The 13326-nt window shown below is 46.3% G+C and overlaps 1 protein-coding gene across 1 annotated transcript in view; it reads left to right on the forward strand.

Annotated features, from left to right (window-relative positions):
- Snrnp200 (small nuclear ribonucleoprotein U5 subunit 200) overlaps positions 1–11406 on the forward strand; it is a 32112-nt gene extending 20706 nt beyond the window's left edge. Inside the window, exons 24-45 of the mRNA XM_052183531.1 lie at positions 72–155; positions 582–688; positions 1014–1132; positions 1408–1562; positions 1651–1840; positions 2031–2204; positions 3193–3353; positions 3907–4134; positions 4396–4587; positions 4674–4852; positions 5014–5165; positions 5949–6057; positions 6875–6983; positions 7356–7545; positions 7638–7802; positions 7984–8105; positions 8373–8516; positions 8610–8786; positions 9118–9278; positions 9361–9442; positions 10804–10896; positions 10996–11406. Of these exons, the coding sequence (XP_052039491.1) occupies positions 72–155; positions 582–688; positions 1014–1132; positions 1408–1562; positions 1651–1840; positions 2031–2204; positions 3193–3353; positions 3907–4134; positions 4396–4587; positions 4674–4852; positions 5014–5165; positions 5949–6057; positions 6875–6983; positions 7356–7545; positions 7638–7802; positions 7984–8105; positions 8373–8516; positions 8610–8786; positions 9118–9278; positions 9361–9442; positions 10804–10896; positions 10996–11139 (3237 nt within the window). The 3' untranslated portion in view covers positions 11140–11406. The remainder of the gene's footprint in view (positions 1–71; positions 156–581; positions 689–1013; positions 1133–1407; positions 1563–1650; positions 1841–2030; positions 2205–3192; positions 3354–3906; positions 4135–4395; positions 4588–4673; positions 4853–5013; positions 5166–5948; positions 6058–6874; positions 6984–7355; positions 7546–7637; positions 7803–7983; positions 8106–8372; positions 8517–8609; positions 8787–9117; positions 9279–9360; positions 9443–10803; positions 10897–10995) is intronic.
- The last annotated feature ends 1920 nt before the right edge of the window (positions 11407–13326 follow it).

Raw genomic sequence — 13326 nt, forward strand, 5'->3', positions numbered from 1 at the left:
AATGTGAAGGATTTCTTTGAGTAGTCAGTCAGTGCCTGGCCTTTGCTAGTCTGTCCCCTTGCCTTTTACAGATCAACGTGCTTCTCCAAGCCTTCATCTCACAGCTGAAACTCGAAGGCTTTGCGCTGATGGCTGACATGGTGTACGTGACACAGGTGAGGAGTTTCGCCGAGCAATGAGCAGCGTCCAAGTAGTTCCTGTGCCCTCTGTGCTGTGTTCCTCAAAGAATGGTGGACTGACCCTGCAGCGGCCAGCGGCCTGCTGCCACTTCAGTCCACCACTCTGCCGTGCTGACCTTGAGCATGTCTGAAGGGCGGGCGGGCCTTCCAAACTGCTAAGAGGCTCTGTAGGTCCTTGTCTAGAGAGGTCCACAGGGTATATCACCTTCTCCAAGAAGAGTGACTTCCCACCATAGCTTAGTGTTCATAAAACATGGCAAAATATTTTATTAATTTCTCTGTCTTAGAAAGGTAGGAGGCAGTGTCTGAATTGGTATGAGTGGTCTCATCAGATCTTGAGCTCATCAAATTCTGGTAGAAAAGATGTGGAGATTTCACAACAGGATACTTGTCTTTCCCCAGTCTGCTGGCCGGTTGATGCGTGCAATCTTCGAAATTGTCCTGAACCGAGGTTGGGCACAGCTTACAGATAAGACCCTGAATCTCTGCAAGATGATTGACAAGCGCATGTAAGGGCTCAGTGAGCTAGAGGCTGGTTGCTGTGAGTTTGGGCCTTAGTGCATTTGATGTTCAGTCCTGGTGGCTGAGATATGGCATGAACCTCGGGGAAAGTTGGAAAGTGGGAGGAATGCCCCGCAGAATGTAAGGCTCAGGGAGCAACAGCTGGAATTGGCTTTCTGGTCTTTCTGCTGTCAGTTTCAGACATCTTCCTCGAATGGTAGGGTCTGTGTGGTTATCCTAAACTGCTGGAAGCAGTGATGAAAAAAGTGGGGAGGGCAGTTTATTTACAGCTCAACAAAAAAGGTGACCCAGCTCTATCTCCTTTCTGAATAGGTGGCAGTCCATGTGTCCTCTTCGCCAGTTCCGTAAACTTCCTGAGGAAGTAGTGAAGAAGATTGAGAAGAAAAACTTCCCCTTTGAGCGGCTGTATGACTTGAATCATAATGAGATAGGTGCGCAAAGATCTTGTCCTGTCCTGCAGCCCAGGCATCTCTCTGTCAGCCTCCTACTTCCTGTTCCTAGGCCCTGAGCACCGGTACTCGTGTCTACATCCTACTGTTGTATAAACCTACTCTCACACTCAGAACCGTTAGTACTGCACTGAGGCTAACCTGGGGAGCCTTGTCCACTGGCATAGAATCTGCTTCTCCCCTCAGTTGCCCTGGGCCCTGTTTGCAGACTTACTAGACTGGCTGGGCCACAGCTCCAATGCTCTTATTCCTCATAGGTGAGCTTATTCGAATGCCAAAGATGGGGAAGACCATCCACAAGTATGTCCATCTTTTCCCCAAGTTGGAGTTGTCAGTGCACCTGCAGCCTATTACACGCTCGACGCTGAAAGTAGAGCTGACTATCACGCCAGATTTCCAGTGGGATGAAAAGGCAAGGCTGGTTGGTCAGCGGGGTGGAGTTGGAGCTACTGAGTTCCCTCACTGGCTCGTCATTGTTTCAACCATGCTTGGGTTGGCAGGTTCATGGTTCATCAGAGGCATTTTGGATTCTGGTGGAGGATGTGGACAGCGAGGTGATTCTGCACCATGAATATTTTCTACTGAAGGCCAAGTATGCCCAGGATGAGCACCTCATCACGTTCTTTGTTCCAGTCTTTGAACCACTACCTCCTCAGTACTTCATTCGAGTAGTGTCTGATCGCTGGCTCTGTGAGTGTCTCCTCTTTGAGTCTCCTAGGAGCATACCTTCCAAAAATGGGAGAGGGTTTCTTGCTTTGTTGTAGCCTCGTCTCCATTGAAAGAGTGAGACAGACACAACCTAAGGTCTCCACTACTCATGGGTGAGCTGTGGAAGTCTGCTGGAGGGTTGCTTCCTAGCCTTCCATTTCTTTCCTGACAGCTTGTGAGACCCAGCTTCCTGTCTCCTTCCGGCACCTGATCCTCCCAGAGAAGTACCCACCTCCGACTGAACTGTTGGACCTGCAGCCATTGCCTGTATCCGCTCTGAGGAACAGTGCTTTTGAGAGCCTTTACCAAGATAAATTTCCTTTCTTCAATCCCATCCAGACTCAAGGTAGATGTCCAAGTCTCATGTATTTGGTTCCCCAGCTTGCCTTTTCTCTTCTTCCTGAGACAGGGTGTCTCTATATGACAGTCCTGGCTGGGCTAGAACTCATGCTGCAGACCAGGCTGCCCTTCAACTCACAGCTATCCACCTGCCTCTGCCTCCCAAGCGCTGAGGTTAAAATTGTGCCCCTTCTCCGGCCATCCTGCCATCCATGCCTGCCTTTTTAAGGTTACCTAGTGATAAGTGTGTTGTGCAAAGTGTCTGGCACTTTGCTGCTCTGCATATCTCCCTGAGGAGGGTCAGAGGTCTTTCCATGTTCCGTTGTTATTACTCCTGCTCCAGGAGTGCTAATGCCTGTTCCTGATGCTTCGGTGTTCAACCAGAGTGTGACTTTGATTGGGACTTCACTCCATCATTATAAATAATGACTGTCCACAGAGCAAGCACTGTGTCCTAAGTACTTGGCTGAGCATAGGACCAGTGTTTTTTCTGTTCTTCCATCAATCCTTTAAAAGGGTTACTACTTAGCGATACAGTTAATTTGCATTTCATGATGAGGAAACTGAGGCATAAGAAGGAACCCTAATTAAACCAACTCATAAATAGCTGAGCTTGGATTTTTAACCCAGGCTTGATGCCAGGGCTCCCCTTCAGTATTTGACTATTTATAGAGACTATAGGAGACTTGCTGGTGAGGTAGAGGTGTCCTTGTTTTTGTACTGTGGCCTGGTCCTTGAGAGACAAAGATGCTGGATTTCTTTTGCTTGTTCTTTCTGTAAAACTCTAAGAAACCTGAGCTTGATCTCGGACTCTTTCCTTTCCTGCTTCTCAGGAGAAAAGTATTGTGAGACACAGGCAGCTGGACCAGTGCTTCAGGCTTCTGTGTACTGCATGGCTGATTGACTTTGTGGCTCATGGCGGTCATAATCTTGATGCACGATCTGTTTTACTCCGCCTCCCCCATCCCCATGTTTACTCTACTTTTGGTTTCCAGTATTTAATACCGTGTACAACAGTGATGATAACGTGTTTGTGGGGGCCCCCACGGGCAGCGGGAAGACTATCTGTGCAGAGTTTGCTATCCTTCGGATGCTGCTGCAGAATTCTGAGGGACGCTGTGTCTACATTACCCCTATGGAGGCTCTGGCAGAGCAGGTATGTAATGTGTTGTGGGACTGTAAATTTCCCAGAAGCCACTCCATATGTGACTCTAGGTGGAGACAACCACATTATCATTTCTTTCTCTCTCTTTTTTGTTTTGTTTTGTTTTGTTTTTTTTGAGACAGGGTTTCTCTGTGTAGCCATGGCTGTCCTGGAACTCACTCTGTAGACTAGGCTGGCCTCGAACTCAGAAATCCACCTGCCTCTGCCTCCCAAGTGCTGGGATTAAAGGTGTGCGCCACCACTACCGCCTAGCATATCATCATTTCTTAAAAAAAAGCTTCCCTGTCATTTAAAGGCTGTTGTAGATTAAACAGTATCATTAATATAGTATGGTGGTACACGATTGTCATCTCAGCTGCTTAGGAGACTGAGGCAAGAGGTTTACTTGCACCCACAAAAAGTTTGAGGTTGGCCTGGGCCCCCATCTCAAAACATAAAGTGAAGCATAGGGTGTGAGAGCGACAGTTGTCTGTGTCTCCTTTTCCACCTAGCAAGTGAGAGGGGCGTGTGGCTTACTGTTCTTACTCCCTCCCCTCCCTGTCAGGTGTACATGGACTGGTATGAGAAGTTTCAGGACAGGCTCAACAAGAAGGTCGTCCTGCTGACAGGGGAGACCAGCACAGACCTGAAGCTCCTGGGCAAAGGCAACGTCATCCTCAGCACCCCTGAGAAGTGGGACATCCTCTCCCGGAGGTGGAAGCAGCGCAAGAATGTCCAGAACATCAGCCTCTTTGTGGTGGACGAGGCCCACCTTATTGGGGGCGAGAATGGGGTACGCTTGGCTTTGGAGCCAAGAGGAGGGCTGGGCCGCACCCAGTTTATGTTGGGCCTGAAACTAGGGACTAGGCTCTTCACAGCAATTTCAGCCTGTTGCTTTATTTCAAAAGGGTGACCGAGTTTATATATAATGTTGCTGAATGAAGGTTGTCTCTTTGAGGCAGGGGGACTGCCTCCATAATTGGGACTGCCTGAGGCAGTTCACAAAGGGAAACTCAGGCAGAGGGTGACTGAAGTGACTCTCTCTTCTTGCCAGCCTGTCTTGGAAGTGATCTGCTCCCGGATGCGCTACATCTCCTCACAGATTGAGCGGCCCATTCGCATTGTGGCTCTTAGCTCCTCCCTCTCCAATGCCAAGGATGTGGCTCACTGGCTGGGCTGCAGTGCCACCTCCACCTTCAACTTCCACCCTAATGTGCGCCCTGTACCTTTGGAACTACACATCCAGGTAGGACAGTGTTCATTCCTCCATGGCTCGGGGATCCCTAGTTACCCAGCTCTAGTAACCTCAGTGTCTTCTCCCTTTGTCTCCAGGGCTTCAACATCAGTCACACACAGACTCGCCTGCTCTCTATGGCCAAGCCCGTCTACCATGCTATCACCAAACACTCACCCAAGAAGCCTGTCATCGTTTTTGTCCCATCTCGCAAGCAGACCCGCCTCACTGCAATAGACATCCTCACTACCTGTGCAGCGGACATCCAGCGGCAGAGGTAGGGTGTGGGCTAGTTTCTGGGGTGAGTGGGTGCATGAAGAGCATGTTAAGTGAAGCTGCCCCCTGCCCTGGATGTCCTAGATGAGGGGTGGGGACTAAGTCCGGGGTCTACCACAGACTGAAATGTCTCTGACTCATGCTTATTCTTGTTCTGCCCAGGTTCTTGCACTGTACTGAGAAGGATCTGATTCCTTACCTGGAGAAACTGAGTGACAGCACACTCAAAGAAACACTGTTAAATGGGGTGGGCTACCTACATGAAGGGCTGAGCCCCATGGAGAGACGCCTGGTAGAGCAGCTCTTCAGCTCAGGTAAGAAAGCCTCATAACACCCAAAGCTATCACGGTTGTAAAACTTGAGGATGAGGATGCCACTTCTCTAAGGAATAGAACTCACTTCACAATGCCAGCAGACGAGTGTGTGTCTTAGCTCATTGTGGTTCTCTAAATACTTTTGTTGTCATTAAAACAGATATTCCTCCCACATAGATTAGGAAACAGTCAGGCACAGAAGCTGGTCTCATTTCAGAACTTGGTTTTCTGGAGTTAGGCCATTGACTAGTAGACCTAAGTTCTGTGTAGATACCAGGGTTAGAACCTAAGAGATGGCTGTGGACTTGTGATTCTCTCCTGGCTGGTTGCCTCTTGCCTGCTGCCCTTTGTTGACCTGTGGCATTTTATCCATTTTTCACTATTCTGGCACTTGTGGCAGAGCCTTGGTGTAGTCAACTCTGCCAGAGTCACTGTCATTCTTTGACTCTTAGGATTTTTTCAGGATAAGTTTGATTTTGCTGCCACGGCCTGAACTCGCCACCTTTGGTTTGATGTTAGCTTTCACCATCAGAGGGCCAATCCGCCATGCAGTGCAGGTTTTGCTTTTCCCTGGGTTTTGAGTTCTCTTGAATCGCTTTGTTTCTTCTAGGATAGTCTCAGAGCAAAAGGCACCAGTGGTGTGGACTGCCTTTCACAGCACTTCATTAGTGTCAGTCAGACCTTGTTCCTGGACAGCTTCAGTCTGATATTTGAAATTTAGCACAAGGTTGGCCACTTTCTGGGAGCCCTGCCCTCAGTCTTCCTCTCGCTTATCCTGCTCAGGGGCTATCCAGGTGGTGGTAGCTTCTCGGAGTCTCTGCTGGGGCATGAATGTTGCTGCCCATCTGGTGATCATTATGGATACTCAGTACTACAATGGCAAGATCCACGCGTGAGTAAGGGTGCTGTGGGCATTAACAGATCTCCCTCCTGAAGTGAATGTAGATGCTCAAGCAGGTGTAGAGAGCTACACATAGGCCAGAGATCCACTAGACAGGGATAGTCAGACCCCAGGGCCTGTTCTTAAATTTGCTTTATAGTCATCGTACCTCTCTCAGCAGTTTGGAGAGAGAAGACCTTATATAGAGATGGGAGGACAGGAAGTTGTTGTTAATCCACTCCCATATTAGGAAAAGTGGGTTGGTCAAATTCTCATCTTTGACGTGACAAGAAGTACAAGATTCAGTGTTTCTCAGAGCCTGGATAATTTAACTTTATGCTTTTCCACAAAATGTAGATTATTTTGAAAATAATCTAGATTATTCATTCTACATTATTCAAAATGTAGATTTAAAAATGTATTATTATTTAAAATGTCTGAATCTGGTTCTTGCTTTAGATTTTAGATTATTTTTTAGATTTTAGATTATTTTTTAGATTTAGATTTTAGATTATTTTTTAACCTGAGAAACACACAGACCTTAAGTTTGACTTCAAGTTTGGTCCTTTAATAGATGTTATTTTGCTCCTGGCCTTAGACGGGTTTGTGGCTTCAGTTCAAGTTCCTTGAGTAACACATTCATTACTCTTTCACTCTGAAACTGAAATAATGTGTGGGTAAGCACGTGAAATGAATTGCTGAGCACACGGTTCCCGTCCAGTTTTGCTGTAGTTTGATCTTATCTCCACGCCTTTGCATCTTCCGTCCCTGTGACTGAAGGTAGGCAGGTCTCCCGACTTGTTTCTTCATTTTTCTCTTCTGCCACCAGCTATGTGGATTACCCCATCTATGATGTGCTTCAGATGGTGGGCCATGCCAACCGGCCCCTGCAGGATGACGAGGGGCGCTGTGTCATCATGTGTCAGGGCTCTAAAAAGGTCAGTTATAGGAAACTTTGATCTTTTGAACATATTCTTGAATCCTTTTAAAATAAACTTTTCACTCCTTTATGCCAGCCTCTTGTATAATAAGCTGCAGCCACACAGAATTTTGCTCATTTCTGCCACTGGTGGTGAATCTATGATATCGTCCATGTCTTCCCGTGTGCACTGCTCATTAGTGTTCTATCTATGTGGCTGACTCAGCATGGCCCATTCCTGCTTTGTAGTATATGATACTGTTTTCTAAATGTTTCTTCTGTTTGGCTATTTCGTATATCACACAAAGCCATTCCCTGCTGAATTGCCCTTGACCCTTTATTACTGTGTTGCTCTTTATTCTTTTAATGCCTCCCCTCTCCTAATCCACAGGATTTTTTCAAAAAATTTTTATATGAGCCATTGCCAGTAGAGTCTCACCTGGACCACTGTATGCATGACCACTTCAATGCTGAGATTGTCACTAAGACCATTGAGAACAAGCAGGATGCTGTGGACTACCTCACCTGGACCTTTCTGTATCGCCGAATGACACAGAACCCCAATTACTACAACCTGCAGGGTCAGTGAACTGAGGAGCACACACACTGCCCTCGAGGGTTTTATAGCCCTAACTAGGCAGTGTCCTGAGACTTCCCTCTTATGTCTCCACAGGGATATCCCATCGTCATTTGTCTGACCATTTGTCAGAACTGGTGGAGCAGACTCTCAGTGACCTGGAGCAGTCCAAGTGCATCAGTATTGAGGACGAGATGGATGTGGCCCCTCTGAACCTGGGCATGATTGCTGCCTATTATTACATAAACTACACCACCATTGGTGAGGCCAGTGGTGCATGGCTTCTGGAGCCTGTTGGGATGAGATGTGCTAGCCAGAATTTGCCAAAGAAACGGTGGTGCAGGAAAGCAGTGCAGCCCAGGCAGTTGATTCTTGCTGTTCTGCTCCTCACAGCACCCTACCCCGACAGTGGCTCTTCTCACATTCCCTTATCTTCTTTCAGAGCTCTTCAGCATGTCTCTGAATGCTAAAACCAAGGTTCGAGGACTTATTGAGATTATTTCCAATGCAGCAGAGTATGAGAACATTCCTATCAGGCACCATGAAGACAACCTTCTGCGCCAGGTGAGGGCAGCGGCTTTAATAGACCATTCAGGAGTGAAAATTTGTCTCATTTGCACATGGCTTCCTGTCACCAATACCCTCATACATATCTCATACCACTCTCAACCTCATACATCCTCCCCACACTTAACAAGTCTCCATCTGTCCGTCCGTCTGTCCGTCTGTCCGTCCGTCCTCAGAGACCGCTGGGCCACATGGGGTGTTGGGCCTGATGGATCTTGGTAGGCTCCTCTGTTTATCACAGTCTCTTTTTCTTCCACATTCTAGTTGGCTCAGAAGGTCCCCCACAAGCTGAATAACCCCAAGTTCAATGACCCACATGTGAAGACCAATCTGCTGCTGCAGGCTCACCTGTCCCGCATGCAGCTGAGTGCTGAGCTACAGTCAGACACAGAGGAGATCCTTAGTAAGGTAGCTGGGTGGGCTTTAAAGGTTCCCTGGCTGGAGGGTGCTCAGAAGGCTGGGCTCCCAGCCCACCCGCTCTGATTCTCTCTCTTCATGCAGGCAATCCGGCTCATTCAGGCCTGTGTGGATGTACTCTCTAGCAATGGGTGGCTTAGCCCTGCTCTAGCAGCCATGGAACTGGCTCAGATGGTCACCCAAGCCATGTGGTCTAAGGACTCTTACCTGAAGCAGCTGCCACACTTCACCTCAGAGCATATCAAGCGTTGCACAGATAAGGTGAGCTAAGACCTGGAGTTCTGGGTGATGAGCTTCAGAACATTGGTCCTAATCTGCAGGTGGATTGTGGGCAGCAAATATTAGCAGGAGAAACTGGTTGCTTTGAAGAGTTCCATCTGAATCGAAATGCTGAGAGGTGCCAGGAGTGGTCTGCATTCTTTCTATTTTTTCTTTTTTCTTTTTCTTTTTTTTTTTTGTCTGCATTCTTTCTAAAGCTGTTTTTAGATGACTTTGGCAGTGTGGGAAGTAAGATGAACAGTTCTTTGGAGCTAGTGTTACTTGCTTGTGGCCTGTATGCTCTGCTTTCCTGACCTCTGCACACCCACTGTAGGGAGTGGAGAGTGTTTTTGACATCATGGAGATGGAGGATGAAGAACGGAATGCATTGCTTCAGTTGACTGACAGCCAGATTGCAGATGTGGCCCGCTTCTGTAACCGATACCCAAATATTGAGCTGTCCTATGAAGTGGTGGATAAAGACAGCATCCGCAGGTGAGCAGCCAGTGCCCCGCGTCCTGCCCTGGGGTCTCTGCCCACAACCACAGTGCTCGCTCACATACTGCTTTGTTTTCAGTGGCGGTCCAGTTGTGGTGCTAGTGCAACTGGAACGAGAGGAGGAAGTCACGGGCCCTGTTATTGCACCTCTCTTCCCACAGGTATGTCCTGGGGGCTGGCTTTGCCATGAATACATTTGAGGCTCTGTTAACTGGCTAGGTCTTGGGCACAGGATACATTTCTCACGAGGGAAGGTTAGGGACAGTGAACTCATAAGGCTGACTATTAATCTTGGAACCATGAATTATATTTCTTTTTTGTTTTGAAACACTTTAGATAGCTGGTTTTTAACATCAGGCAATCTCACTTTTTTTTTTTTTTTTTTTTTTAAAGACAGGGTTTCTCTGTGTAGCCCTGGCTATCCTGGAACTCTGTAGACCAGGCTGGCCTCGAATTCAGAAATCCACCTGCCTCTGTCTCCCAAGCGCTGGGACTAAAGGCGTGCGCCACCACTGCTTGGCTCACTCTGATTCTAGTTGCAGTTGTTTTTTAAAATGAACAGGAGGAAATCTCATTTTCTTTTTGTGGGAGAATTGAAAGTTGGGTGCAAATGCTAGACAAACTTCATGTACTTCTATAGACAAGCTATTCAAGTTCCTAAGGAAAGTACCACTGGGGCACATGGGCTCTACTATGTGGGGCCAAGAAAGAGGTGTTCTCCAGAGTGACAAGATTTCAGAAGAGGCCCCACAGCTTGCTTTGTATCCTCAGTGTTGCAGGTTCATCTCCATGGCTTGCCTTGTTCATAAGTTTCTTCAGAACTTGAAGTTAAGCCATAAATTTCTTAAGAACTTGAAGTTTAGCCGGGCAGTGGTGGCGCATGCCTTTAATTCCAGCACTTGGGAGAGAAAGACAGGTGTATCTCTGGGTTGGAGACCAGTCTGGTCTACAGAGTTAGTTCCAGGACAGCCAGGGTTACACAGAGAAACCCTGTTAAATAAATAAATAAATAGATAGATAGATAGATAGATAGATAGATAGATAGATAGATAGATAGATAGATAGATAGAACTTGAAGCTTATATGCTCCAAGGCTAAATCTCTAATAAGCTAAATCTCTAATAATACGTCTTAGATTCAGTGACAAGCATTAAAAGGTTCCCTGGGTTATGGAAATGAGATAGAATTGGAAAATTAAGTCTATGTATTTGAAGACTGCCCTTTGGGGACATCTTTAGACTGTTTAAAAACTGTAAGGTGGGCTGGTGAGACAGTTCAGTGGTTAGGAACACTAGCTGTTCTTGCAGGGGTTCTGAGATCAAGTCCCAGCAACCACATGGTTGCTCATAACCATCTGCAGGTGTAGCACTCCTATATAGAAACAACAAAAAAACCTTCTTCAAGTTGTTTCAGCAACTTTGGAGTTTTAATCTGAGTTTTGTTACTCTATTTCATAACTACTCTCACATTTGCTCAAGTTTTGGTTTTACATGCTCAAGTTGCTGGTTTTTGGTCCCTGTAGAAACGTGAAGAGGGCTGGTGGGTTGTGATTGGAGATGCCAAGTCCAACAGCCTCATCTCCATCAAGAGGCTGACCCTGCAGCAGAAAGCCAAGGTGAGTGTATGCAATTCCCCTGCATCTATCCCTGGGGCTGCACAGGGGATTGCCTCCTCCCATGTCCCCACTAACCTAATTTCTGCCTGATGTCTCTAGGTGAAGCTAGACTTTGTGGCCCCAGCCACAGGTGGCCACAACTATACCCTGTACTTCATGAGTGACGCGTACATGGGATGTGACCAGGAGTATAAATTCAGTGTGGATGTGAAAGAAGCCGAGACAGACAGTGATTCAGATTGAGTCTGAGGCTCTGAACCTGAAAACATGAATGTGGACAGTTCAGGGGAACTGGTTTTGGAGACCAGGTCTGTCAGCCTGAGGTCTGGCCATTCAGGCTGCTGCTGTCCCCAGTCCACATCTAGTTACTCTCCTACTTTGGACCCTATTTCAAGGTTTGGGTCCAGTATTTTCAAGTGTCATTTCAAGCATGAACTGTACAATATTTGGAGGCATGGTTTTTTAGTTCCTTGTGTCAGACATTCTAATAAATATTTTGAAAAAACTGTATGTCCTTATCAACAATACTAAATTTTCTTCAATCAAAGGTCCTGGCCAGAAAAACCCCTTTTTGGCACTGAGTCTTTCTGTGGAGCACATGAAGAACAAACTTTCCCTCTACTTGGGTTTAGTCTGAAGGGCACGACAGTGGTAAATAGCTACTCTTGAGTCATGCTGATGACCTTAGCCTCTTTCCTAGCTGTTGCTGAGTGATGGCAGAGTTGGTATCATAGCAGGAGCTGACTCCCATCTTGGCTGGAGAGCAACAGGTACAGCTCCTCTTCTATGTTAGAAACACAGGTACAGCATTCTGTGTTAGAAAGTTCTGTAGCCTTCCCTCCCAGGAGGCAGCACCAAGGTGGTTAAGATACACCAGGTAGATTAGACTCTAGTCTCCTTAAAACGGCCTATCACAATCTCAGACATACTATTTCAGATGTCCGCTTTCTGTTCTTTGGGACAGCATGTTCAACGTGAACAACGCTGAAAGGTGATGCATTTTCCCTTAGACCAGCCGTTTTAAAATGATGGTCTCAAGACCCCATTCCCCTTCAGAAAACTAAGCACAACCCCAAAAGCTTTTATTGCCTAGGTTATATTCATTGATACATGTTACATTAAAAATTAAGGCAGTTTGTTTAAAAAGAACATTAACATATTTTAGGAAAAATAAATTCTGGGAGAAGTAAAGTCTGATACAGTGTTACAATCACTTTATATTTAGTTTACTAGAAGCCAGTTAGGACCTTTAGCCATGGCTGCTGAGTCTGTTGTGTAGTTGATCTCAGCATGTCAACTTCAGGGTTGGGAAAGAAGAATTTTCAAATAACTGTGGCTGTCCTTTGATACTACTGTACGGTACTGTATGTAGAAGTTTCTTAAAGGCAGTGTAGGATCTGCAGCTTGTACTGTTATACCCACTGCCCCATCTTAGAGTCACTGTCTGAATGATTTTGATGCCAGTGTATTGGCATTCCAACAATGACCCACAAGATTCCACAGATCTCAAAATATCCATGCATTTGCTAATTTCATTACCATTAAAGTTTGTTGCAACACAAGTTTTCAGAAATTCTAATTTTGTCTTTTAAACATTTACTATCGGCAGTGAACACTTATCAATGAAAGGTTCAGTTTGTTCATTTTTCAGGAACACAGCTAATATACAAGCCTACATGTCAGTTTTCTAGCTCTGATTTTAAAAAGGCAGGCCATGAATAACTAACTTGGCTTATAGCAACTGTCCAACTGTTTTTCCTCAAGACCTTCATTATAGAGGGGCGGGTGGAACTTTCTCATTTGTCAATATCAGAAGTGTTCTCAAAGGTCAATTTTAAGTCATCTTTGTTGTCTGAGTGAAGCTGGCTCCATTCTCACTGTGGGCACGAGATAGAGAAGGCTTAACTCGTGCCATTCCTTGATGATGTTAACAGTGTTGACCCTGCAAGGGTCCTGAGATTCCCAGGAATCTGCAGATCACTCGTCACCCACTGCTCTAGATGCTGCTCCACTGCCTGCAAAAATCTAAGGTCACAACTGTACAGTTTAAAAAATAAGCGAAGGCTCCAGATTTGCACAACTCACACCCAAACCCATAAGCATTTCTCAATGTTTACCTAGTTGGTGTTTTTCTAAAAAGCTAATTAGACATCTTAACTACTCTTGGCCCTGAAAAACACCACAGATTTGGCAGCACACACACATACTATTGTCCTAAGTTTTTTTTTTTTTTCTGTCTCCCTAGCTAACCTGGAACTCACTTTGTAGATCAGGCTGGCCTCTGCCTGAGTGCTGGACTAGAAGGTGTGTACCCACACCAGCCTGCTGTTGTCTTTTAGAGGGCCTCAAGCTATTAATGTTTCCTGTCCCTCACTGAAAACCAGTTCTTTCTTTACAGGGGTTCATTTCATATCCTCAGATGCCCACAGC

This window comes from Apodemus sylvaticus, chromosome 5, assembly GCF_947179515.1.
Source record: "Apodemus sylvaticus chromosome 5, mApoSyl1.1, whole genome shotgun sequence".
Taxonomy (NCBI): domain Eukaryota; kingdom Metazoa; phylum Chordata; class Mammalia; order Rodentia; family Muridae; genus Apodemus; species Apodemus sylvaticus.